Below are 27,646 nucleotides of genomic sequence, written 5' to 3'. Positions count from 1 at the left end.
CCAATCAACTGCTTTCCTAGAAAATCAACCCCAAATCGTATCTTCCATCAGTTCCTACACTCAACTTGCCTACTTTCAGCAGTTCTTTGAGGCACATTTCTAGCCAACTTGTCCTTGTCTTCTCTTTCTTCCTTAATACATTCTGTGACATACACATTTGTAAGACACTAAGTCTCATCATTACTTCCACAACCTCTCTCCCTTTAATCTTTCCAGACCTTTCCTACCACCTTTGTTCTAAAGATCCCATCACCAGGTCCCTGCAGATAAGTCTCCACATCTCCAATTTCTTTTTCTCCAATCCCCATGTCAACTATAAATACACAAAATTAGACTTGCCCTACAAACTTTGCTTATATCACTCGTTTGCTCCAATAAAAGTGTCAGTCCCAGCTAGAAGCGGTGGCTCACGCCTGTAATCCCAGCACTTTGGGAGGCGGAGGTGGGCAGATCATGAGGGCAGGAGGTTGACACCATTCTGGCCAAAAATGCTGAAACTGTCTCTACCAAAATACAAAAAAAAAAAAAATTAGCTGGAGGTGGTGGCGCATGCCTGTAGTACCAGCTACTCAGGAGCCTGAGGCAGGAGAATTACTTGAATCCAGGAGGTGGAGGTTGCAGTGAGCCGAGATTATGCCACTGCACTCCAGCCTGGCGACAGAGCAAGACTCTGTCTCAAAAAAAAAGAAAGTCAGTCCCTTAGCTTGTCACCCAAAGCCATCCACAATCTGGTGGCCGTAAGTCTACTATTCTGTACACGTTCCCCATGCTTCTGGATCTTGATGGTGAATCACCAAAAACAAACAAACAAAAAAAAATCCCATCTCCACACTTTCGCTCATGCCATTTGCTTTGTTGAAATGGCCCTTTCCTTCTTTCTGTTCCAACTCTAACAAGGAACTCTTACCTACCATTTAACGTCTATGTCAAAGCCACCCCCTCTAACCAGATGCCCCCTTATCTCCCTAAATAGATGTAATTACTCCCTCTGTGGACTTAGCAGATTAAATGATTCACTTCTGAGGACTGTATATCTATCTTATCTCCCCATCCCTTGAGAACAAGGCATCTTAATTCATCTCTGTAGCCTTCCCCACCCCTCAGTACTAGTTACCACAGTATGTAGGTATTAACAGGATCTAATAGGAGACTCAATACACCTCTGCTAAATGAAAAAAAAATCTATACATTCACGAACTTTCCCTTAAAAAACAACAACAAAAAGCCAACTATTTTTAATGATAGCCTGGATTAACCAGCATATTTCCCATTTCCTACCACTGCTGGGTGACTGAGCAGCTGCTGGCCATAAGCTGTTAGACACTGAAAGCTGTCACTATTCCCTGTGCAGAGTCATTCATGTAGGAATTAGGCAATTCATGGCTTGGAAGAGCACTGAGCACCTGCTGACAAAGAATGTAATTCAACAGATAAATCAGATACCAATCAAACAAGTGTCACCCTCCATAAGCATGACCGAAGAGGTGAGCCTTATACTCTCATAAGCAGACAAGACTGACCAAGACACCCCAACTATCTTGAAAACACTAGCCTGGTATCACCGCTTTTCTCATTTCCTATAGAAAGCCCTGTTTGATGTGAACTCATGGCCTGACCAGTAAATTCCAAGCCAAATGCCAGCCCTGCCTTATGGACTTTTTAGTTAACTTTTGCCCAAAAAGTTACGTAAGGTATGTCTGTCTATCTGTCCAATTCTCCAAGACCTGGGAGTAGAGTGATATGAAAAATACATTAATAGCTTTCTGTAGACCCACTGAATAATCTGCTTTTCATTTCATTGAAAGAAAAGCCCCAGGAGAAAAATTAATTCAGTTCAAAATGATGAAACTGCTTGATTCTTCTCCCTATAACTCCATATACCCTAAAGGAACTAAAAAGTAACTCCTTTTTTTTTTTTGTAGATAGAGTCTCACATTCTCACCCGGGTTGGTGTGTAGTGGCATGATCTCGGCTCGCTGTAACCTCCTCACCTCCCAAGTTCAAGCGATTCTCCTGCCTCAGCCTCCCCAGTAGCTGGGACTACAGGCGCATACAACCATGTCTGGCTAATTTTTGTATTTTTAGTAGAGACAGGGTTTTACTATGTCTGACCTCGCGATCCGCCAGCCTTGGCCTTCCAAAGTGCTGGGATTACAGGCGTGAGCCATGACACCTGGCCCTAAAAATTAACTTCTGTACCCTACTGGAAAATATTTGGGCTGGGCATGGTGGCTCATGCCTGTTATCCCAGCACTTTGGGAGGCCAAGGCAGGTGGATAGCTTGAGCTCAGAAGTTTGAGACCAGCCTAGGCAACATGGCAAAACCTCATCTCTACAAAAAATATAAAAACTAAAGGCTGGATGCAGGGGCTCATGCCTGTAATACCAACACTTTGGAGGCTGAGGCAGATGAATCACCTGAGGTCAGGAGTTCGAGACCAGCCTGGCCAATATGGTGAAACCCCATCTCTACTAAAAATACAAAAATTAGCCGGACATGGTGGCAGGAGCCTGTAATCCCATCCATTCAGGAAGCTGAGGCAGGAGAATCGCTTGAATCTGGGAGGCAGAGGTTGCAGTGAGCTAAGACAGCGCCAATGCACTCCAGCCTGGGTGATAAGAGTAACACACTCTGTCCAAAAAAAAAAAAGTACAAAACTACAAAAATACAAAAATTAGCCAGGCATGGTGGCATGTGCCTATAGTAACAGCTACTTGGGAGGCTGAGGTGGGAGGACTGCTTGAGCCCAGGAGGCAGAGGTTGCAGTGAGCCGAGATAGTACCACTGTGCCAAGATAGTACCACTGCACTCCAGCCTGGGTGACAGGGCCAGATCCTGTCTCGAAAAAAAAATTGGTTTTAGAATATTGAGGCCAAATTATTTTAACTGCTTCAGTATGTTTCCCTAATTTATATAAATCATCACTAAATTTCTTAAGCTTTTTGTTTGGATGATCAAAACTGCCTTCTCAGACTCAACAGAGAGCTGAAAAACAAGAGCAGGAATTTTTTCAGAATAACCTGGAATATTAGGCAGTTACCACATTTCTATGTGCGGGGATTAAGGCGCATAAGCACAGAGGCCCTGACCCCACATTCTTTTCCCCATTCCCCTTCCCAACAGTGAGGTCATCTTGCAGCATATGAAAGTCTTTCTTCACTTTATAGTATATTCTGGCGAAATTTTAAAGTTTGCAAAAATATTGTTATTTGTTAGATGAAGTATGCATTTCCATATGAATTTGACTGGTAAAGTACCATGTGTCAATAGCTACACTCAAGGAGTAGTTTTTCTTATTAAGGGTGTATTCCTCTCTTTTTATCTTAATTCTTTCTCTAAAAGAGTTCTTTTGTTCACTTATTTTACTAAAGAGAGTAAGTCCACAAAGCAAATTTCCTACACAAGAAGATTTATTGCCAATTTTTGTAAAATAAGTTAGATTTAAGGCTGGACGCGATGGCTCATGCCTGTAATCCTAGCACTTTGGGAGGCGGAGCCGGGTGGATCACTTGAGATCAAGACTTTTGAGACCAGGCTGAGCAACACGGTGAAACTGTCTCTACTAAATTACAAAAATTAGCTGGGTGTGGCAGGCACCTGTAATCCCAGCTACTAGGGAGGCTGAGGTAGAATTGCTTGGACCCAGGAGGCGGAGGGAAAAAAAAAAAAAGCTAGATTATTGAAAATGGCCAAATCCTCTACCAGCTGATTTTCAATCTATATCTCTCTCTATTCCTTAAAGTGGGTATTGGGCTTTTGCTTTCCTTTCTACATTCGTTTTCCTTTGCCTGTAACATAATGCTAGTACCACTAATTCCTAAATCCATGTCTCCCCTCTGAGCCATCTTCTAGGTTTAGTCCTGCATAACCCGTTATGCGGATCCATGGATCACAAGGATGCCCTGCCACCCTTTTAAATTTAACACTTCTTTCTTTCTTACTAAACAATTCTCCTTTTGCCTCTTTTTGATCTCTTAAAAAAATATGATCACTCTCTCACTCAGAGTACATGTTCCTTTAAGGCACTGGAGACCCAGCTACCTGGGGAGTCCCTGGCTGTTTATTTAGGAGGTGGCCAGTCCAGCCTTCCTGGAGGCACTTTCCCGGGAGACCCCCCCAGCTGTCAGCCCTCATCAGAGTCCCTCCCTGCCCCGCCTCTGATGAGCACTGGCAGGCCCTGGCTGTGCAGCCACCTGTTCCTGTCTGTTGGCCAAGGCACCTGGCTTAGGGACCTTACTAAGCCCAAAAGCTCACCTTGGAGAGCTCAGAAGTCTGTTACTGCCCACATTTCTGCCTTGACACCGGCCTGCTGAGGCTGGCAGCACCTCCAGCCAATGTGCCCACACACCTGTTTTAGCCACTATGGAGTGTGGGCTGCCGTTCTCAGCTCTGACATCCACTTCTCAGGCCTCTGCCTGCCTCAAAATGGGCATCACCCAGGAAAAAAAAAAAGGCTGCTTCCATCAAGTTTATTCATTTCAAACGTTTCTAATGATATGGGGAAAATGTTCATGAGGTAGTATCAAGTGAATAGACACCAGAAAAGCTTTTAGAATGATTAATTTTTATTGACTACGTGTTTTTCTCTCTCTTCCCCCCAACTATGAGCTCTTGGATGACTTTATTATTTATTTATTTGAGACACGGTCTCACTCTGTCACCAAGGCTGGAGTGCAGTGGTATGATCTTGGCTCACTGCAGCCTCAACCTCCTGGGCTTAAGGGATTCTCTTGTCTTAGCCTCCTGGGTAGCTGGGACTAGAGGTGTGCACCACCACACCTGGCTGGTTTACTTTTTGTAGAGACAGGGTCTCGCTATATTACCCAGGCTGTTCTTGAACTCCTAGCCTCAAGCAATTCTGCAACCTTGGCCTTCCAAAGTGCTGGGATTACGGGCGTGAGCACCACACCTGGCCATCAAAGACTTTAGAGGACTTCCTGGGATTGAAATTGAATCCCGGCTTCTGCAGTCCCTGGCTTTGCAACTTGGGCTTGTTACTTCTCTCAACACTTCTGTTTTCTCTTCCTGTTATGAAGATAAATTGAGATAATGGTGTAAATCCTTGAAACAGCACCTGGTACATAGTAGGGCATTACATAATGTTATCTATAGATAGCTTCTTTTATTTACTTATATCCCTTGTTTGGATGCTTCACACATACTTTTAAAAAATGCTGGTTAAAGAAATTGAGTGAAAAAACAAATGAAAATCCAATTCCTCCTTCTTCCTTAAAGTGACTCCAGCCCGATGCTGCCTTTGGCACTTGCCGCATCCTGCTGGTTATTCTTAAATTCATCTTCTTGTGTTTTGCCACCTGCATGGCACTTACTCTGGTGGCAGAGACTGCCTCCGGGACACTGTCCCCTTCCAGGTGCGTGGCTGCTGGGCCTGGAAAGGCATGCAGTTAATGAACATTGATTAAAAATCCATCTTCTGTTTCCAGACTTTTAGCTTCTTTCTCTTTTTTTTGTGCCATGGAGGCTCAGGGGAGCAGCTAAAGATGGATCACAGCAAGCGGAAGACAGAAGCGGTCCCCAGTCCCCACCGCTCCTCCACCCTTCCATTCAGCGATAGCCTCATGGCCCTCTAACTGCAAAATGCTTTTCCACAAAGACTTAAAGTTTTTGGTCCTAGACTATTAAAAAGCATTTCTCCAGTGCACAAAAAAAAAGAAAAAAAAAACCTGACAGATGCTTTATTCTAACAGTTTGAGGTGGTATAGCACAGCACCTGGGATTTTACTTTGCTTTTATAGGTAGAAATTCATTGAACACATTCTGCTCAGCAGTTATTAGTAATGTTGGCCCAGGAAAAAAAGAAATCCAGCTTCCAAATGTCAGGACGCCACTGAGAGAGGATAGCATGTTGACTATGAAGCGTACAATGTGACTTGAAGGAACTTTAATGTACAATAAGCCATCCAGCTCCCAGAGGCACCTTGTGACATTGTGTCAATGACACCAATCACTTTACAACAGTTTTACTCTTCTTCCAATGATCCTATGACCACTCTCCATGCTTCTGAGCCATCTACTTTTTCATGGAGGAATCGGATGTGTTCTGAAAAGGCTGTGTCCATACCCTATCTTCCTAATAACAGCCTGATGAATCTGAAAAATAATGACAAAGCCACACTTTCCTGAGGCAAATTCATCTGGCTCTTGGAAAGCAAGTATTCTGACAACAGTTGCAGTGTGAATAACAGACACAAGATTCAAGCAATTATCAAAAATGACACAGGGGGCTTACAGCAACCTCTTCACAGTCATAAAACCATGGATCACATTAATTTTAAAAACTGAAAGATGGGCCGGGCACAGTGGCTCACGCCTATAATCCTAGCACTTTGGAAGGCTGAGGGAGGTGGATTACCTGAGGTGAGGAGTTCGAGACCAGCCTGGCCAACATGGCGAAACTACATCTTTACCAAAAATACAAAAATTAGCTGGGCGTGGTGGTATGTGCCTGCAATCCCAGCTACCCAGAGAGCTGAGGCAGGAAAATCACTGGAACTTGGGAGGCAGAGGCTGCAGTGAGCCGAGATCACGCCACTGCACTCCAGCCTGGAGCAAGACTCCATCTCAAAACAAAAACAAAAACAAAAAAATTGAAAGATGATAGGCTCTGCCAACTTTTTCTTGACAAATGATGATTCATTTCAAAAAAATGGTTAAATGGTTTACCAAAAGTGACTTGTTTCAAGCTTCATGAAACAAATTAGGTATTAGATTTTACCAAGATAAAGTACAGTCTTTGTGTCATAAAAATCACTAAACTATGAAGATAAATGAAGACAGAAACAATTATGTCGAATGTATTAATGGGTTAAAGACAAGCAGACCTACATTCTCCTTTAGATATTCTAACATGCTTCTGCTCAGCAGACACTGTATTTCCCTTCAATTAGAAGGGAAACTGCAACTTTAGAAAATGACAGAACTATAGAGATGAACAATACAAACATAAAGGACTACTTAGATCAATCATAATCTTTTGTGATTCTCCTCCTAGTTCCTGATTTAGTGAATATTGTTACATATCAATGTTGCCATAGATATCAAGAACAATGTTTTTCCCAAATTTCCTTATCTCTGACAGCAACAACAACCACTGTCCTAATTCCTATATTGTCTTCAAATTTCCTTAATATCAGTCTTTTCCAAGTACTTCTAGATGACTCTAGACCCATAAAAGGCCACTCCACTCCACCATGCCTTTGCAATCAAGTGTTCCCTTTCATGTGGAAATGAATGATTCACATGGAGAATCAAATCAGGCCTTATGGTCTGCTTACCTTCACCCATGTGAAATAATTTATGTGTGTCAAGTTCACCTTTGGAAAGTTAACTGTATTTATGTGCATAGCTTAAAAATAAAAATTCACAGAGATTCAGTAGGATAAACAGAAATGACTGTCAGCGCTAATGGATAGGATGTTATCAGGCTAGGAGAGTAGATATGAGAAAGCCAATAAGCCCTGAAGGCAAAGTAGGGTTCAGGCTCCATCTCCACACAGGATTATGAAGGTTTATCAATGGCAAAGAACCTGAGATTGAAAGTAAGACAGCGGTCAAAAGAACACTGAAAGGAACAAGTGACCAAAAAAGTATGAAATTAGTTCATGTTTCTCATTTAGTTTTTTTTTTTTCCTTGTATTTTTTGTCTCTCTATGCTACTAGTTGGTCTGTGTGTTTGTGAGTGGATGCACTAATGGCAATTCATCCTCCTTTCTTGAGTGGCAATGGACATGAGACATCCGCCAGCAGGTAGTGGAGGGATGTGGCTTCTGAGTCTCAAAAAACGTTCCATTAAGTTAATGGTGGCAATCTGAGGCAGAACCTACAGCACTGAAGAATAGTAACACAGGCTTTTCAGGAAGGGTCTAAACTATGCAAACAATTATGACAATTTCACACTCTTTCGCCACCCCTACCTTCAATATAACATCAACCCAGACTTTACTATCTTCTTTTACTATGATCACTTGGCCAGCCCTTCTAATTATGATACAGTGTAGCAACAGCTACTGTTTTTTGAGTGACTACTATACACTCCCTACCAGATAATATTACTAAGTGTATTTCACTAATGAGCAAACCATATGAGGGATCTTAAAATGTTAAGTAATTTGGCCAGTGGTTCATGTCTGTAATCCCAACACTTTAGGAGGCCTAGGTGCACAGATCACTTGAGCTCAAGAGTTCGAGGCCAGCCTGGGCCACATGGCGAAACCCCATCTCTACAAAAAGTACAAAAATTAGCCAAGCATAGTGGTGCATGCCCACTGTCCCAGCTACTTGGCAGGCTGAAGTGGGAGGATCACTTGAACCCAGAAGGTCAAGGCTGCAGTGAGCCAGGATTATGCCACTGCACTCTAGCTCTGGACAACAGAGGAAGGCTCTGCCTCCAAAAAAAAAAAAAAAAAGAGATGCTATGTAACTTGCTGAAAGCCTCATAACACATGGGACAGAGTCAGAATTTGAACCCAGACCTGTACAATTCCAGAATCCTTACCATTTAACTCCATCCCAAATCATCTACCAAGTCATCAAAACCATGAACAACAAGCCCAAGTGCTCAGAGCTAACACCTGTGGAGTGGGTGCTGGAGCTGGGTGCCTGGGTTCCTGACACATAGGAAGTTCAGGACAAATGTTATTTGAAGTGCAATGTTTTAGCATCACCATATGAATAGTAGATGATCCTTCCTCACGCATAAATTATAAAATCCTAAACTAATGCTGGAACATTTGATACCAACCAGAAGAGCCTCTCTGCTCGAGCTCACTCTGGATGCCCAAATCACCATCTCCAACCCCTACTTCTTTGTAGTCCTTTCTGTCTCAGACCATTTCAACTTGAATGCACATCCTTTCATAACCTCAAACTCAAATCTTACCCCAAAACTGTCTTTCCCAGTTTTCAACTTTTATTCATCTTCTTCTAGTTTGTCAGAATAGAAACTCAGAATCAACACTACATCTTCCCTCTCTCCTTCATATTGTTGTTTGTTTTCTTTCCTGCCAATGCAATCCGGGGTGACTCTCAAAGCTGTCCTCTTTATTCTGCCTGTGGGTACAGGGAAGTAAGTACAAGTCAGTGCTATTTGGACTGCCTAAGGCATTCTGGGTTGAATTTGCATTTGGGCAAATGCAATGGCAGAGCGAAATGGATAACCTCTTCGCATACGGAGGAGCTGACAATGTCGCACAAATGAAAGATGAGACAGTGGCTCAAAAGGCAAGATAGAGGAAAAAAATGCCTAATTCCCATAGACAACTCTTTTAGTTTTTAGTAATAATTGACAAATAATAACTGCATATTTATGGGATATAAAGTGATATTGTGATATATGTGTACATTGTGGAATGATCAAATCAGAGTAATTAGCATACCCATCATCTCAAATATTTATCTTTTCTTTGTGGTGAGAATATTTACAATTCTTTTACTGATTCCGAAATATGACAACTCTTAAAGGTTTGGACCCATATGGGTTTTTAGACAGCGAAGTAGCATAATCAGGTGTGCATTCTCAAATGATAAGGGATTGCACTGGGGTTGAGAGAAGTTAAACAAGAAAACTGGCCGATGTATCAAACCCAAAGGAAATATGAAAGGAGATATGCTGACACCTGAACAATTTCCTGTACCCCTTTGTAAGTTGTCCATGAGGAACGTTAGTCCACCTACACAGTCCTCTACAGATGTTTTCTATCTTGGCAGATGTCACCAAGATCCTTCCAGTTGTTCATACCAGAAATCTCAGAACTGCCCTTAGCACTTTACTTTGCCTTACCCCACACCCATAATCAATCATCAATTTTCTGTCAAATTAGTCTTTCCATATGTCACAACGGGACACATACTTAACTTCTTTCTATCTCCCTATCTCCATTCCAGTTCATGGCATAGTTGCTTCTTGATTGGGCTACTGCAAGAGCAATCTAACTAGCCTCTCATTTTCCATTTTGCCCCCAAAAACCAATTCTCCAATTGGCACCTTCTAAAAGTACAACTAACTATGTCACTCCCCTGCTTATACAACTTCCATTTTCTACTCCCTTGGACAGGGTATTAAGTCCACATGGCTTCTGATGGGAGAGCCTCACAGACCCAAGTGGCCAAATGCAGAGCCCCTGTTCTTTCTCACTGTCAGATTTCCCTTTAATTCCAGAGAAGCATGATATTAGCCAGAAGCTCTTCAAATATTTTGTCTCCAACATTCATTTCCTTATTAGTGGAACTGCCAATTAGACATAGATTATAGCTTCTTAATTTATCCTTTTCAATACAGCTTAGCATTCGTATTAATATTTTTCATTCCTTTCTCTTTTGAGCCATGTTCTGAATGAATTCCTCATTTTCAACCTTCAATTTATCAACTCTCTCTTTAGCCGAATCCACTCTAGAATTACTCTGTGTTTTATTGTTTTATCTTTCTGCTGTTGGTTTTTTTTTTTCTTTTTACATTTTATTAACATATACAGTAGTCCCTCTTTTATTTGAGGGGCATATGTTCCAAGACTTCCAGTGTATGCCTGAAACCTCAGATAGTACTGAACCTGACTGCCATCAATCAGAACATGTTTCTCTTCATATCTTCCACCCCCAAATTTTATGCCTCTTGATCTTAACTAAGCATTCATCATACACTGTGGCCATAACTTTTGCAGTTTGAGGTTTGAGAGCAAAACTAGCATGAATTATTTTTCTTTCTCACAATTTCACAGATAGAAGATTTATTCTTACCATATGTCTTAGCAACTGATTTTTTTTTTCCTTTCCCTAGTAAATCTAGACCTTTCACCTTTTCACTTAAAGGAAGCTTCTCTTGGGTATATCTGAAACGCCAGCATCACTAGTCTTACATTTTGAAGCCATTATTAAGTAAAATAAGGGCCACCTGGACACAAGTGCTGCCATACCATGACAGTTGATCTGATAATTGAAATGGCTACTAAGTGACTAACAAATGGGAAGTGTCTACAGCATGCATACGCTGGACAAAGGGGTGCTGCCAAGTCCCGGAGGGACAAAGCAGGATAGTGCAAAATTTTATCACAGTACTGTGAACAGTGCACAATTTAAAACTTATGAGTTGTTTACTTCTGGAATTTTCCATTTAACATTTCAGACTGTAGTTGGTTGGGGAAAGCAAACCCACAGATAAGGGAAAGACTACTGCATTTTTCTGGGGTTTTTTTTTTTTTTTTTTTTTATTTTTAGTAGAGATTGGTTTCACCGTGTTAGCCAGGATGGTCTCAATCTCCTGACCTCGTGATCTGCCCGCCTCAGCCTCCCAAAGTGCTGGGATTATAGGCATGAGCCACCGTGCCACCAGCGACTACTGCATTTTTCACTTATAAGGTATCTAGTTGGCTCTTTCTCATGTACACCTGTTCACAATTTATACCCATTTGCTTTGTCCTCATAATCTCCTGTTTGTGTAAATATTATGCTCTCTCTTTTGAAGAGATGTCTTTGAGGATACTCAACACACACTGATGTTAAGCTCTCTCCTGCTCTCTGTACTCCTCCACACTGACCAGAAGGAAGAGGTCCAGATAGGGTGGCAGCAGCAGATGTGACCAAGACCAGAAAATGCAGACAAGTTTTCTGTGATGACTGATTGGATAACAAAGATGAGGGAGAAAAAAAGAGTCTAAAAGACACATGGTGTCAGCTTGAGCAAACTGGGTGTAGTTCACATCTGTCACCAAGAAAAGGAAAACATGAAGAAAAGCAAAACTGTATGGGTTTGAGGTGGGAGGAACAAGGACTGTTTTGAATATGCTGAGTTTGAGATACAAGAGCCATGCAGATGAGCAAGGCAGACAGGCAGATGGATGGTTGTTTATATAAGTCAAGGTGGTCAAGGAAGAAATGACAGCCGGAAATTATGAGCATCTCATGATTATGAGGCTGATCAATCCAAACAGATCACCACCAACTTCTCCCAGAGTAAGGATTCATCCATCATCATTTTGAGATGGTTTGTCTCAAAGTCACTGATTGTCTTTTAACTACAGATGGCTTTGATGGAAAGACACACAAAGATTTTCCTAAAGTCAGTATTTATAAAATGTAATAATGTATTTAGAATACGTGGTGCAAACGAGGCAAGGAATGTCTTCACCACAGCCATTCCTGTTCACATATTATTGTCTGTATCAATAGACAGAAAAAGTATCAATATCACTTATTTCCTTTACTCAACAAACACTCCTTTATGAGTTTACCACGTGCAGGCCCTCTGCTGGCGCTGGGGACACACTTGGCCCATGCAGAGCATCACACAGTGATTACAATGCTGACAAGTGAAGCCCTGTGGGATGTTGCAAGTTCTACACAGCAAGCGCCCTCATCCAGTCTGAAGAGTCAGAAAAGGCCTTAGAGAAAGGTCTAAGGAACTTACACTTCATCTGGGATGGAAGAATAAACAGGTGTTAGACATGCAGAGAACTGAGGAGGGTAATTTCTAGTTAAGAGAAAAATCACATTTTTAAAGACTTGAAGTGGTAATAAATTTGTGTTTGTGAAAGGAGAAAATGTTTGCATATGATGAGAACTCAGATGGTGGTGTTGGGGAACTCCACAGTGGCACTAAGCAAGGCAGTGCACTGGCAAGAGCTGGAGGCAGCCCGGGGCCCTGCCAACCACAGCAAGGATGTCTGGATTCTATTCTAGGTGCAATGGAAGCCAGTACAGAATGTTAGGCCTAGGGGAACGGATTGAAGGGGAAGGAAGAAGCATGGCCTGGCAGCCAGCTGTGATGCTACTGAAGCCACCTAGGGGAAATAAGCTAGAGCAGTGGCAGCTAGGACGGAAAAAGGATGGATGGACTCAAGCCCACTTAGGAGGCTGATTTTACAGGACTTGCTATTTGAGGGGCTGTGGAGTATGTGGGGGTGGGAGTCAAGCATGATGGTGATGCCACTGACCCATGAATGCATTTGATGGAAAGCTAGGAACAAGAAACTAGAAAAGCACATATTTTATTTGCCGGAGGCTGCTCTCGTTTCCTTGGAGTTCTTGACACACTGCATATTGGTCAACGTACTTCTGAAGTACAAGCTGTTGTGTTCCTGGGTACCCAGAGTTCCTTCTCAACACTGAAATTCACATATTTAGATACTCTGCCACAATTAACCTGCTGACCTAACAGGAAAATAAGCACAAAGTGTAACATTCACAAAAGGTTCTAGAAATGTCAGCGGTCTTAGTCACGAAGTCTTAAGAAAACATAGTTAATAGGTGTGTTCTGAGTTGCCCAAACTTCTGAGTGACAGTGTTGTGGAAGGAAGTAGGACAGAAGAGAACCCCACCAGCAACCACCTACAGAGCAAACTAAAAATCTGCATTTCATCTGCAGAAGGAAAAGGAGAAAGGAAGAGTTCATTCTTGCTCAATTAAACTCAGCTCAGTTAAAGGGAGAGGTATGTTTGCTGTGTTTTTCTTCGAAAACATGGCAAATTTTTAAGATTTTATGAGGTTATTATACAGACTCTCTCACTAAAACCAGAAAAGGAAGTACCCCAGTCACCTTATTTTAAAGGAAGTTTAAGAAATAACTGTTACATTGCCAAATCCAAAAGTTGCAAAAATCAGACAAAGGATGACTATTCCTCTACCAATATCTCTTCACCTATTATGACAGTATGAAAGCAGTGGTGCAGTACCACACAGTCTTTCTTACACCTTTCTTAACTGGAGCAAAATGAGCTCTTAAAGCTATGTTTGTACTCTCTGTAAAGTAAGGAGAGACTAAAAATTTTTAGCACCATTTCCCTCATGGAGAAATTGAGGCACTACCTTTAAATGACTCACTAAAAGTTACTGCGGGAGCCAAAGGTAGCTTCTGTAGGGAGAGAGAGAAATTTCAAGGGCTTCACAGCAATGTTTTCAAATGTAGTTCCAACAGCATGAACATCACCAGGGGAGCTTCACAAAAACAAGGATCCCTGAACCTTGGATCACTACACAATGATCCTCTGTGTATTTTCAACGTGTTTCATAAGTGATTCTGATACAGAAGCAAGCTCAGGAGGCCCTGACCTAGTCCATTGTTAACAGGAGGAGACTCAGTCCACCGCCCAAGAGACATCTGGCAATGTCTAAGCCTGGCCAACATGATGAAACTGTGACTCTACTAAAAATACAAAAATTAGCCAGGCATGGTGGCGGGCACCTGTAATCCCAGCTACTTAGGAGGCTGAGGCAGGAGAATTGCTTGAATCCAGGAGACGGAAGTTGCAGTGAGCCCGAATTGCACCATAGGACTCCAGCCGGGGCAGTAAGAGCAAAACTCTGCCTTAACAACAAGAATAAAACCAAAAAACTGCCTGGGTTTTAGTGTCATACAGTGCTAGGTTCAAATCAGTACCTTCCTAACTGAGTAATCTTGGGCAAGTTAATGAACCTTTGAATAATTATGAAGTAGGGAGCCTAAGTCAATCTTGAAGGCTGTAGTAAGGTGATGAAATACCACATGCAAGGCCTTCTGCTGCCTGCCACATAGTGTGTGGCGCTATTATTACTACTACTACTAATGAGCAAAACTCCATGTAAAGTACAAAAACTCAAATGGGTTTTACTCAATGAGATTTTCAAAGTCTCGTGTAAATCAAATTTATGCATATGGAATTATATCTTAAATATGCAATAGAAATATGGTAGTTGAAAAACTGCAGGCAATCGCGCTTACCTAAAATACATGCATCTGTGTTTCTTTTAGGGAACTAACCCCCTCCCAATATACTGGGGTAGGGGAAATGTTATAATTTTTCTGTTTGGAGAATGAGGACCACCAGTGTTTTATTCTTATCTTCACTGTTCAGAATTAAAACCTATTGTAGATACACAGTAATGGAGATCAATGTGATGAACCAAAGGATACAAATGTATGTAAGCCACAGGATGACCTCCAGGAGCTTATAATCTATTTCAAGAGAAGTGAGCACGAAAAAAGAAAAATGTGAATTACGTTATGTGTGAAATGTATTAACTGCAAATAAAAGCTACAGGCAAAGAAAATGGTATAAGAAATTAGAAAGCTGGAGAAAAGACTGCATTATAATGTGATCAGAAAACGTTTGAGTACAAAGGAGGCTCTCTGCAGTGCTTAGCAAAGCCAGGATTTAAAGCAGTGGAGAGCTGGGAGAAGGCAGGGGGCATTAAAGGTGGCATACTTTTAGAAGGAAACGGCAAGAAATGAAAAAAGACCGTGGATGTGTGGGAACAAGCGTCTGAAGAAGCAGCTTCTACAAAATGGAAGGGTACCTGGGAATCACATACAGTGCCTGCAGACACTACCTTGGCCCAGGGGTAATGCTTACGAAATATATGGAAGGATACAAAGTCACCCTAAAGAATCTGACTAAAGTCTCAGAACACCAGAAAGCTCAAGAATCATCCATGTCTATTTTTTAAAACTGATAAACTTCTTTCAAACAAAATCTTTCCCCAAATCATCCACAAATGAAAATGAGACAATACAAAGGTACTGCAGCAGGAGTGAGTGAGGAGTGCCCAGAAGCCCTCGGCAGCCACCCCTCTGCCCCAAGCCATTTGAGAAGCAGAACTAAGGTTGAAAACTATGTATCTCTTCCCATTGCCTTTTTTGGGTCTGAATATGCTCACAACCTCTTCTCCAAGCATTTTTCTGATGCACACTTAGTAGAGATGATGGATCCCCTCACCTGCTGAGATGGCCCGTGCTGGCTTTTCTTGAGCAAAAGTGGAATCTCTCTCCTAGTACAAATAGGATGGAGTTCCTACACTTGGGCCATGAAGAACACATCTAGGCAGGGTGTGGTGGCTAATGGACTGTAATCCCAGCACTTTGGGAGGCTGAGGTGGGAGGATCGTTTAAGTCCAGGAGTTCGAGACCAGCCTGGGCAATATGGCAAAACCCTATCACTACTAAAAATACAAAGATTAGCCAGTCATGTTGGTGCACACCTGTAATCCCAGCTACTCAAGAGGCTGAGGCAGGAGGATCTCTTGAGCCCAGAATTAGAGGTTGCAGTGAGCTTTGATTGAACTATTGTACTCCAGCCTGGGTGACACAGTGAGAACCTGCGTCAAGGAAAAAAAATAAAAAAAAGAACATATCTAACGGTCCCTTCTCTACATGATATAACCTCCAAAAGTTGGTAACACCTGTGAGACCTCTTTCTTCAGGTTAACACATGGGCAGTTTCACTAACCATTTGTCTGTTCTGTAGACAACTGAAGTTAGAAGTTAGACAGGGGAATCATATATCCACCCAACAAAGAAATGAAACTAGTGATTAGCTGGCAGGCCACGCTGGTGACGGGAACTGCTGTTATGTATGTAGGCAGAGGTGAAACTTTAACATCATGAGTGAACATGGACTCTAAGACAAAAAGTGTCGACAGTGAACACACAGACCAGAGGGCTTCGCACTGAGGCTGGAACTGATCTAGAAAGAAGAGGAACCAGGAAGGAAACAATCCCAGATGAATCAAACAAGGAGGAAGAATCTCAGGCACTGAAGCTAGAGGATGGGAGGGAGAGTTTCAAGAAGATGAGAATGAGCAACTTTGCTGAGTGTAACCGAGAGGGTGAGGACAACCAAGGCAGAGGTGCCACCAAAAAGGGGAGCCCTGTAAAGAGGTAAACTGTTGTTCGTGCAAAGATTAAAATAAGCATGGAACAACATTGATGGCATATACTGGAAACATTTAAATAAGCTTGGAATGGAAAAACAGAATAAAATACTACCAAAAGAGAGTTACTAGGTCAAGGGGAGGATTTTCCAAGGTAAGAACAGAAGAGTTCACTGTTGAAGGCAGAGAAGAAGAAAAGAACAAGAGAAGAGAATATGGATGGGACAAAGCCCAGGTAAGTTGGAAAGGATGGGCTAAAATCTATGTGCAGCATTGGGGACTGGGATAAGCTGAAAGCACTGGAAACAAATTGGGACTACCTCTTCCCTCCTCTGCTGGCAGTAGAAGCAGCAAAACAAAACAGGAAGGCATGAGACAAAGGCATCAGGTAGTCTGTGGTGCCATGCAAATATGCAGGCAGACAAGTTCTAAGGCAAAGACAGAAGTGGTAGCTTTCTGGTCTGTGTCTTCCTTGAAAAGCAAGGCCTGAGGGGGCAGGGCAGGGACAGGAAATACTGGAGGCTTGAAGACTTTATGCAGGGAACAGAAAAGCTGCTGCTCAGAAATGGTGAGCGGCCAAGATGAAAAAAAGAATCACAAAGTACTAGGGAGCCAGTGAGTATTCCATAGCACAAACTGGCTATGTGTCCAGTCAGGACACCTCTTTGTTATCAGAGGATGCCTCCCACTTATCTTTTAATTTTGTCTCCTTTCTAAACATGTAAAAAGTTAGTCAGAGAAAGAATGAGAACAGAGGGCAACTGTTTAAATGGAACTGCAGGTGAAAAGGAAAACCAGAGTACCTAATTTTCTAATCTAATGAGAATTTGCTTAAACTAACAGCAATAATGGCTGCCTTTATTAAGGAATCACTCTAAACTATGCAATATGCTACATTCTTTTCACATGTTTTCTTTAATCTTCACAAGGACCATCACAGTAGCAAATTAATATCCCAAAAAGACTAAGGCTCAACAAGGCTGAGACTTTCACAGAAAGCAGGGCTCCAGGACTGCTATGGTCTGAATGTTTGTGTCTCCCCAAAATTCACCTGTTTGAAACCTAGCCCCTATGGTAGTGGTATAAAAACATGCTTGACAGAGCCTGTTCGCCCCTTCTGCCTATGGGGAAACATACAAAGGCACCATCTATGAGGAACAAGCCCTCATCACACACCACATCCACTGTGCCTTCATCTTGACTTCCCAGCCTCCAGAACTGTGAGCAATAAATTTCTGTTGTTCGTAAATTGCCCAGTTTAAGGTACTTTGTTATAACAGCTGAAGGAACTAAAACAAGTGCTCGCATCCAGGTTTAAATGTCCTTGGAGCCTATACTTGCCCCTTTTGCCACACTGCCTCTTACTAGACGCTGCTTATCGAAGTGTTTGGGATTCCAGACTCTTGACCGAGAAACACATACATTATTCAGGACATAATAAGTTAACAAGAACAGTGGATGCAGGAGCCTTGATGTATCCAGACAACAAAGATCCTCAGCCTCAAGTGGCCCCCCAAGCTTGAAATTCAACAATACATTGTGAAGGCAAGAGCAGGAGTCAGGAACCAGTGAGCTGGTAATTCTTTTGAGACCTTCCCGTGATACAGCAAAGTCCATGTGTAAGAAGCTCCTGGGGGGTTTTCCTGCTGAGTGGAAACACAGAATTTTCTCCTAAATATTTAGAAAGAAGAGAAACAAGTCCATCATGGGCAGACGTCCCTCTGACAACTCCAGGCACTGATGGAGGGTGGCTGAGCAGAACTGAGTACCTGATAAGATAATCACTACTCAGGAAGCGCCTCCTCCTAGTGATTCATTCATGAAGTATCTTTTCATTTTAAGGACTGTTCACCAGGCAAGGAGAAACCATAGTCAAAGACAGGCAGTTCCCAGTCTAATGACTGCTTCTCAAACTGTGGAAGCCCTTGGATTAGATTCATCTGGTGCTTATCACAGATGCAGAAGAAAGGCCCTGTCCCTGGCCAACAGAATCACAATCTCTGCGGCTGGGGCTGCATTTTGCACAAGGTGGTATATGCATATTGTATAAGTTCACTGGATGCTTCTTGTACACACTCAAGGTTGAGGACCACTGGGTTCAGTTGATAGACAAGCACAACACAATGTGGTAAGTGGAGGGGCACCCAAACTTTTGGGAGACAATAGAGCAGCAGTGCTTAACCCAACTTTTGGAAATGGTTTTTAGTGAAATAGCAGCTATCCAGGCTAAAAAGAAGCAAAGAGCTTTCTAAATGAAGCTAACATGCTATGAGAGAGAGAGAGGCAGGTTATGTGATCTTTACTGAACAAGGTAGAAGGTAAGGAGAAAACCCAAGTAATGGTCATTTCTTCCACTCTTCATTGCATGTGAAAACATACTTCTAATTCTCATGCCAACTTCTGACTCAATCAAGAAACATCTGACAGCAACACTTCCATAAGTCTCACTGTAATTCCGGCAACTGCAGGGCAAGAGTCTGGGTTCCTAACTGTCTGTCTAGGTTTCCATATGTGATTAACAGGAGGCCTACAATTTAAGCAATTGTTTACACTTGTCATCTGTAAAATCAGAATAATCACCAAGAATCAGATAATGCAACATCATGTACCTCTTGATATGATGAGCCAAAAAGGACACATCATTTCTCTACATTTCTGCCAAAAATACAAAACTCGAATCTGATCAGTAGGATATGTAAGAGAACCCCAAACTGAAGACTTTTTCTAAAAGAGCTGTCCTGTACTCTACAAAAACGTCAAGGTCACAAAAGGTAAAGACTGAGAAATTTCTAGAGATCAATGGAGATCAAAGAGATCTGACAATAAACATACTACATGATCCTGGATGGGATATTACACCACAGAGAAAATAAGGCCCTATAGAGGACCTTATTGGGACAACTGATGGAATTTGAATATGGATTACAAACTGTGAATTTGACGATAGCATTATACCACTATTCAATTTATTTCTGGTTTTAGAAATGTACTGTGATTATTATGTAAGAGAATGGTTACGATATTAAGACATACACACTGAGTGTTCAGGGGTGAAGGGGGATGGTGCTTCCAAGGCTCCATCAGATGGTTCTGGAAAAGTAGGTACAGAGTTCTTTGTACTATCCTTGCAATTTTTGTGTGTTTAAAATTGTATCAACATACAAGTACTTGTCAAAGTTATCAGGCCATGAAAAACAAGGAAAGACTGAGAAATTGTCCAAAATGGAAGGAGACTGAGGAAACATGACAATTGGTATCCCTGGATTAGATCCTCAAACAGAATAAGGACATTAGTGGAAAATCTGAAGAAATCCAAATAAAGTTGGTAGTTATGTTAATGTAATGTACCAACGTCAATTTCTTAGTTTTGACTAACGTAACAAGATTAAGATGTTAACCTGAGGGGAAACTGGAAAAAGGGTATATATGTAAGCATACACAATCTTTGTAGCTTTCTGTCAATCTAAAATTATTCCAAAATAAACAGATAAACCTCACAGGTAAGGAGGACTGTCTATTAAGAGCTGCTGTCTTAAAGCAGAGGTTTTCAAACTGCACTGACCATGGCAGAATCAAAATTAAATAGTTTACCAGAACCACTAAATTAGAGTCTCTTGAGATGGGACCACTGGAAACAGTTATTTCGAGTAAGTGCCTGGGTAGTTCTGATGAGTACCCGGGCTTGGGCACCAGGTATCTAGCTCAGCAAGTCTCAGATTGAACTACACACAGGGATACCCTGGGGATCTTGTTAAAATGCAGACTCGGTCAGGAGGTCTGGAATAAGACCAGAGATTCTGCATTTCTAATGTTCTTTCAGGTGATGCCCAAGCATGTGATCCAAAGCCCCGCAGACTGAGAAGGGCAATGCAACAAGACAGAGGGCCCGAGTGCATGCCACTGCAGGGCATTCAGGACCTCTACACGTATGTGAGACCAACTTTTTTTTTTTTTTTTTTTTTTTTTTTTTGAGACGGAGTCTGGCTCTGTCGCCCAGGCTGGAGTGCAGTGGCCAGATCTCGGCTCACTGCAAGCTCCGGATCTCCCGACCTCGTGATCCGCCCGTCTCGGCCTCCCAAAGTGCTGGGATTACAGGCTTGAGCCACCGCGCCCGGCCTGAGACCAACTTCTATCTCATTGAAGCCATCGGTCTCTCAGGCTGTGGCCAAACCTAATCCAAACTACATTTAGTCTGCACCAAGTATCTCCAAACATTTTCTTAAGGTAAATTTTAACTAGCATCTCAAACCACACATGAAAGCAGATAAGCATCTGTTGCCTGACTCAAAAGTATCCGAAACTATTAGGCATCTCTACTCTTCTCTATTTGTATAGGTTGCTTCTTGAGTCACTAGAAAACTACCTCAGACAGCAGTTAAAATGACAATGATGTGTGGTCTGATGACAGCTTTTTTGACAAAAATCCCAAAAATTTATCCTTTCTTACATTTAAGTTCAATTAATTCTGATCTGACCCATATAATTCATTTTAATGATTCCTTTGGATTCACACAATTCCATATAACTCTTGCATTGATCTGCCACCAGATAATAAAATCTGATCAGGAAAAAAATTGTAAATCATAATCGTAAAATAGCATAGACAACATAAAGATTGGAGTTGCCATGGTATTATAATTTTGAAAATGTAGAAAGTCATCTAGAACCCTGTATTATATACATTATAAAACCCGTAAGTATATATTAGGTCCCAACCTTTTATTTCTTAAATCATTTGCTCTTGAATGACTACAGTAAAGTGAGGACAAAATGAACCATTCCGAGATAACCTATAATCAAATAGTGCATGAGAATCACACCATACAATTCTCAAGACTCAAGTTAAAGGATGTCTTTATGGGTCAAACCACTTTTATAAGTCTTCTTGATATTTTTTAATTCAATAAACATTTGTTGAGTATTTACTTCATGGCAGACAATATGCTAGACACATAGTGAATTTCACACTAAAAATAAAAATTACAATTGGCTGAAATCCAAGACTGAACCCCTCTATACTAATTTCATTATGAAACTATTAATGTAACAAAGTATCAGTGCATTTCGCTGCTTCTGCAAAAAATGAAGAAAAAAGTGATTTTAAAAATTAAGTTTTGTCTTGCCTGTGTTCCAACAATCTGCACATATTCATGTGTCATGGCAAGGCAGGGATGGGGCAGCCTCCACTGTGTCAACTGCCCAGGGCCCGATCCACTTGTCCCTCCCACCTCCTTCCCAGCTTCAGACACAAATCCTGCATTGACACAATCCAAGTGGATGCTGGAAGAGTATAAAAACTCCATCCATCACTATTATATGTGCTACAGAGATCAAGCTACATTGCAACTATTACTGCACAGATTTTTCAACACAGCTAGAGGAAGAAAGGGAGAAGAGCGAACTATCCAAAGTCTATGAAAATTCCCATATAGAAAGGAAACTGAAAATAAACACCCAAGGCTGTCACGTTACTAACCTGATCAATTTCCATGAGTTTGGGGTAGGCGCCCGGCCATTCTATGGCCACCTTGACGATGTCCGCGGGTGGCGGCATTGTAAGCCCCCAAAATGTTCAAAGCCAGTGGGACTGGGGATCCTACAGTGTAAACGGCCACACGTGTCTATACCTAATGAGGAATGACAGAAAAAGAAAGAGAAGTCACTCAGTGCCGATGCAGGGTGAATTTTGCTTCATCACTTCCTGTTTTCATGGTGGTTTGATATGAAAAACGGCTCCCCTTGGTGCCTGGGTGCTGGAGGTGAGGGGCACAGCCAACGGTAAGACGGGCTCCTGAGGAAAGAAGAAAGATGGGGGTACCCGTGCCAACGCCCTTGAGTCAAAGCCGCCAGGAGACGCTGCCCTGTGGGGCACGGCTTGTGTGAATCTTCTGTGGAAAGAAAGCTATTCCTTACCACTGAGTTCTGCTCCGAATGGTGCCCAGGGTCTGAATGAGCCAGGCTCACTCTCTGTCCAGACATGCATGTAAACGTCTGGCGCTCAACAGTCTCCGGAAGGACAGATTGCCCAGGAAGTCATGGTCAGGAAGCAGTGTTTCTTTAAAGTGTTTTCTGCGTGTCACAAATAGATCTCCGCACTATAGCAACCAGGATATCATGAAGGAGAAACACCCTGAGAGCTCACACACATGCACACTCATACTCCCCCCACAAGGTCAGTTCCCACAATGCACCTTCGGCGGGGGGGGCGGGGCAGAAAAATGTACAGCTGTGGATTGGATGGTATTCAGAACAGACACTGAATTCTCACTTGAATGAATCGTGCTTCTTACACAAAGGAGGCAACCATTATCCTCTGCGGCCTCTTCCCAGGCTAGCCCATTTCTTTCTTTTTTTTTTTTTTTTGAGACAGAGTCTGGTTCTGTTGCCCAGTGGCACAATTTTGGCCCACTGCAAAATTCAAGCAATTCTCCTGCCTCAGCCTCCCGAGTAGCTAAGATAACAGGGGCCCACCACCATGCCTGGCTAATTTTTGTATGTTTAGTAGAGACAGGGTTTCGCCATGTTGGCCAGGTTGGTCTTGAACTCTAGGTGATCTGCCCACCTCGGCCTCCCAAAGTGCTGGGATTACAGGTGTGAGCCACCTGGCCTGGCCCCATTTCTTTTTAAAATTAGTTTTTTTGTTAACAATCATGTGATACAAACTTGTGTGTTTGTGTGTACAAAGATGTACAGTGTAGAGTCTCTTCTCCCAATGTCACTCGCCGGCCCAATATCTGCTTTCACTCCTTATCCTTCCAGTTATCCAAGTGATTAGGTATCCCTCCAGAATTTCTTCAAGTATAGAAGGCAAATACAAAAATACATTATTGCATTTCCACTTTCTTTATATAAAAGGCAGCATTTTTTTTTTTTTTTTTGAGACAGTCTCCCTCTGTTGCCCAGGCTGGAGTACAGGGACATGATCTTGACTCAAGACAACCTCCAGCTCCCAGATTCAAGTGATTCTCCCGTCTCAGTCTCCCAAGTAGCTGGGATTACAGGCGCACACCACCACACATGGCTGATTTTTGTATTTTTAGTAGAGACAGCATTTCACCATGTTGGCCAGGCTGATCTCAAACTACTGACCTCAGGTGATCCGCCCTCCTCAGCCTCCCAAAGTGCTAAGATTGCAGGTGTGAGCCATCGTGCCTGGCCAAAAGGGAGCATTCTTTTTGTTTCTTTCAGTATATTTTCTAAATCCTTCTATGTTAGTACAAAGAGAGCATCCTGATTCTTTTTACAGTTACATAGTAGTTCATTGTGCGGATGTGTCCTATTTGATGAACCAGTCCCCTGCTGTGGACCACTGGGTGATTTCTTAAGTTTACTTATCATAAACCAAACTATGATCCATAAACTTATGTCTAACTAATTTTGCACATATGCAGGTACATCCTTACAATAGATTCACAGAAGTAAAACTGCTGGGTCAAAGCACAGATGCAGTTAATATTGATAGCCATTTCCAAATTTCTCTCCATTGGACTTGTATGATGTGGCCTATTTATACCCAGCCTCACTAACAGAATGAATTTTTGCAAACCTGACAGGTTGAAAAATAAAATCTTAATCTATTTTTAAATTCTATTTCTCTTATTGTGAGGTTGAACATAAAGAGGAAAAGACACACGCTCCCTTTTTGTGAACAGTCCAAACCTTTGCCCCTTTTCTATCGGGTTTTGTCTTTTTTGAGAAATTTGTATCTGTAATGAAGATCTTAAACATGTGCATTTGGTCCTTTATCAGACCAGAGTAAGCCTTGTCAGTTACTATCCCAGATCTCAGCAGTAGCTGGACATTACTGAGACAACAGAGATAGCACAGTTAATGGAATTCTCACCACCACCAGCAGTTATATAAATAACTAACTTCAGTGCAGCTGACAAGTAAAGGAAATGAACCAAAACAAAACCGCTACTCCTTTGACCAAAGACGATTAGGGAAGCCTGCTGAGAAGCTAATCAGTGGTAACCAGCAAGAGCAAATCTACAAAGCACTGGTTTAGTCACTCATTCAACAAATAATTATTGAGCCTCTGCTCAGTGCCAGGTCTATTCCCCGTGCTGGGGATATAGAGCAGCAAATCTGGGAGTTAGCAACAAAGGATATGAAGAAAAATCAAGCAGGGAAGGAAACTGAAGCCTGTGCCTCTACCAGTGTGGGAGGGGCAGGAATACAATTTTAAACAGGAAAATCAGGGAAAGTTTCACCGAGAAGGCAGCATCTGAGTAAAGACATCTGAGGCCAGATGTGGTGATTGACGCCTGTAATCTCAGCACTTTGAGAGACTGAGGTGGGTGGATCACTTGTGGTCAGGAGTTCAAGACCAGCCTGGCCAACATGGTGAAACCTCATCTCTACTAAAAAATACAAAAATTAGCCAGGCGTGGTGGTGCTTGTAATCCCAGCTACTCGGGAGACTGTGGCAAGAGAATCATTTGAACCCGGAAGGCAGAGGTTGCAGGGGGGCGAGATCGCACCACTGCACACGAGCTTGGGCAACAGACCGAGACTCTGTCTCAAAAAAAAAAAAAAAAAAAAAGACATCAGAGAGGTGAGGATGGGAGACCTGTGGACATCTGGAGAAATCAGTTTCTAGGCCAAAACAACAGCAAGAGCAAAGGCCCCAAGGGAGGAGCATGCCCTGTTATGTTCCTGAAACAGGGTACTTGCTGAAGTGAAGGGCAAGAATAGGAAGAGAATGTGTTCAGAGAACGGTGGGGTTATCCTTGGTAGGTTCAGTTTTCCATACTCCTGACCCCCTGGACAACTTCCACCATACCTCTTGGTTTGTGACTTCTAAAGAAGAAAGCTGTGTGTCCCTGCACGCCTATTCAGAGTGTAAATCAGCACAGCTTTCTAGAGGGCCTTTGGCAAACTATACGAAAAGCCTTAAAATTTTGCATCCTCTTTGAGTAATTTCAATTTTCTAGAATGTTATCCTCAAGAAATAATTATTAACCACAGCAATGCCAATTTCTGTTTTGTTTGTAATTCTCGAAACTTGAAAACAATTGAATATTCAACAATAGGGACTTGTTAAGTAATTATAGTGTCTGCTATGTGCAAATGCAAGCAAACAATCTGTACTCCCAACTTCCTCTCCATAGTCTGTATGCTCTTTGAATACTTGAGAGCTCTAAGAACAATGCATTATATCTGTGCTACATTACTTCAATTCGAGATCCAAGTTCAATTACATACCCTAGAATAAGAATTAAGAAAGCAGGCTCTAATGTGCAGAGAGACTCTGTGAATTTTAGGTAACACTATTCAAAAGAAAGCATACACCATCTTGGGGGTTAAGACAGTAAATAATAAAAATAAGAATGCATTTTAAGCACCTTGCCCCCACCTGTACATAAAATCATCCAGAATTACAGCAAAAGAAGTCATCTAACCTTTTAGGAATCCAAGGCCACGCTTGTTTTTCTACCCTTTTAACTAGTATTTATTTCTCAAAGGCCGTTCAGGAAAAACCTGTTGAACAGGTGAGAATACAATAACGTTGACTCCAGTGGAGAGTCAGAGGGGAGCTGTACACAAAGCAACCATTGAGAAAGCAAAGGAGCAAGGAGGCTTCCGCTTGGGAATTCACTTAACCAAGCCCAATTAGACCTCACCAGTTTTCCCCAACATTAACAAACCACAAGGGAAAGGGAGGGGGACACAGCAAGGCTACTCTGGGGTACAGCCAGGCGCACAACTGCAAAATGGATGATCTAGTTCACATTTTATCATCAGAAGTGCAGACCTTATCCTCTTAAATTTATATCTTCACTAGGAAACAGCACCTAAGGCTTCTATATATAATCAGTGTTACTTCTGATGAAATTTAGGGAAGAAAGCTTCTTCTAGCCTGGGCTTTCTCATTCCTGGCACAATTAGCAGCTGGGGCCATACTTCCTTGCTGTAGGAGCTGCCCTGAGCATTGCAAGATGGCTGGCAGCATCCCTGGCCTCTGCCCTCTAGAGGTCAACAGGCCCTTCCTCTCAGTCTCAACAAATGTTCACGCGTCGTAGAAGGGACCCAGTGGGAAGTAACTAAATTACAGGGGAAGTTTCCCCCATACTGTTCTTATGGTAGTGAATAAGTCTCATGAGATCTAATGGTTTTACAAGGTGAACACCCTCTCGCTTGGTTCTCATTCTCTCTTGTCTGCTACCATGTAAGAGCCTTCTGCCATGGTTGTGACGCCCCTTCATCCACATGAAACTGTGAGTCCATTAAACCCCTTTCTTTATAAATTACCCAGTCTCTGGTATGTCTTTATTAGCAGGATGCAAACAGACTAATACAGGTGGCAAGCTAGCAAATCCTCTAGGCGGATTACCGACGATCAGGGCAACACACCCCATCCTTGAAATGGACACAAGGCACACGGTCTCATCGGGCTCTCCAGGAAAGATCAACACACAAGCCCAACTCTTCGTGAGACATAACTGAGAAGGAAATACATTCTAAAATCTTCAGCCAACAAAGTGAGCATCCTGGTGTCCTATGTTTCCCCCAGCACAACTCTGGGGTTACCGGACTCCCTTTGTCAACTTCTGCCCACTACATCTGGAGTACTCTAAGGGCAAGGTCCACATCGCATTCACAGTTACAGATTCAGGGCCGCAGTAGGCAGGCATTTTAATACATGGGTATTGTATGAATGCATCCCCTCCTCAATGAACATCTCATTAGAGCTACCAGCAGTACAACTGAGCCTAGTGTTGTCAAAATTACCAAAGTAGATAACCTAGTATTACTTAAATTGCCCAGTAAAATAAAAGTTACAAGAAGTTGTGTAGACAGCCAGGTATAATAATGCTTATACAAACTAAAATTTAAGAACCATTAAAGGGAGAAACAAAAGGGAAGTCTAGGCAGGTGGCTAGACATTCTAATCATTATGCCTTCCAAAGTCACTATCAAATCCCAGGAGGTAGGTAAAGAATGGGCGGAGAATGCTATACTGTTCCCGCTTGCCTGCTGGCTTGACTTTATTCCATTCCAAAAATA

At 42.2% G+C, this 27,646-nt stretch overlaps 1 protein-coding gene across 4 annotated transcripts in view; it reads right to left on the bottom strand.

The window, feature by feature from the left end:
• The window catches only part of ELMO1 (engulfment and cell motility 1), a 597,137-nt gene that overhangs the window by 454,033 nt on the left and 115,458 nt on the right, over positions 1 to 27,646 (bottom strand). For all 4 annotated transcript variants that reach the window (XM_011972891.1, XM_011972881.1, XM_011972876.1 and 1 more), the window contains one exon: positions 22,113 to 22,263. In XM_011972891.1, coding sequence (XP_011828281.1) covers positions 22,113 to 22,190 — 78 coding nt within the window. In that variant the 5' untranslated portion in view covers positions 22,191 to 22,263. The remainder of the gene's footprint in view (positions 1 to 22,112; positions 22,264 to 27,646) is intronic.

This window comes from Mandrillus leucophaeus, unplaced genomic scaffold (assembly GCF_000951045.1).
Source record: "Mandrillus leucophaeus isolate KB7577 unplaced genomic scaffold, Mleu.le_1.0 Scaffold100, whole genome shotgun sequence".
NCBI classification, from domain to species: domain Eukaryota; kingdom Metazoa; phylum Chordata; class Mammalia; order Primates; family Cercopithecidae; genus Mandrillus; species Mandrillus leucophaeus.
The sequence above is the reverse complement of the archived record's forward strand: the minus strand, read 5'-3'. Positions and strand labels throughout refer to the sequence as shown.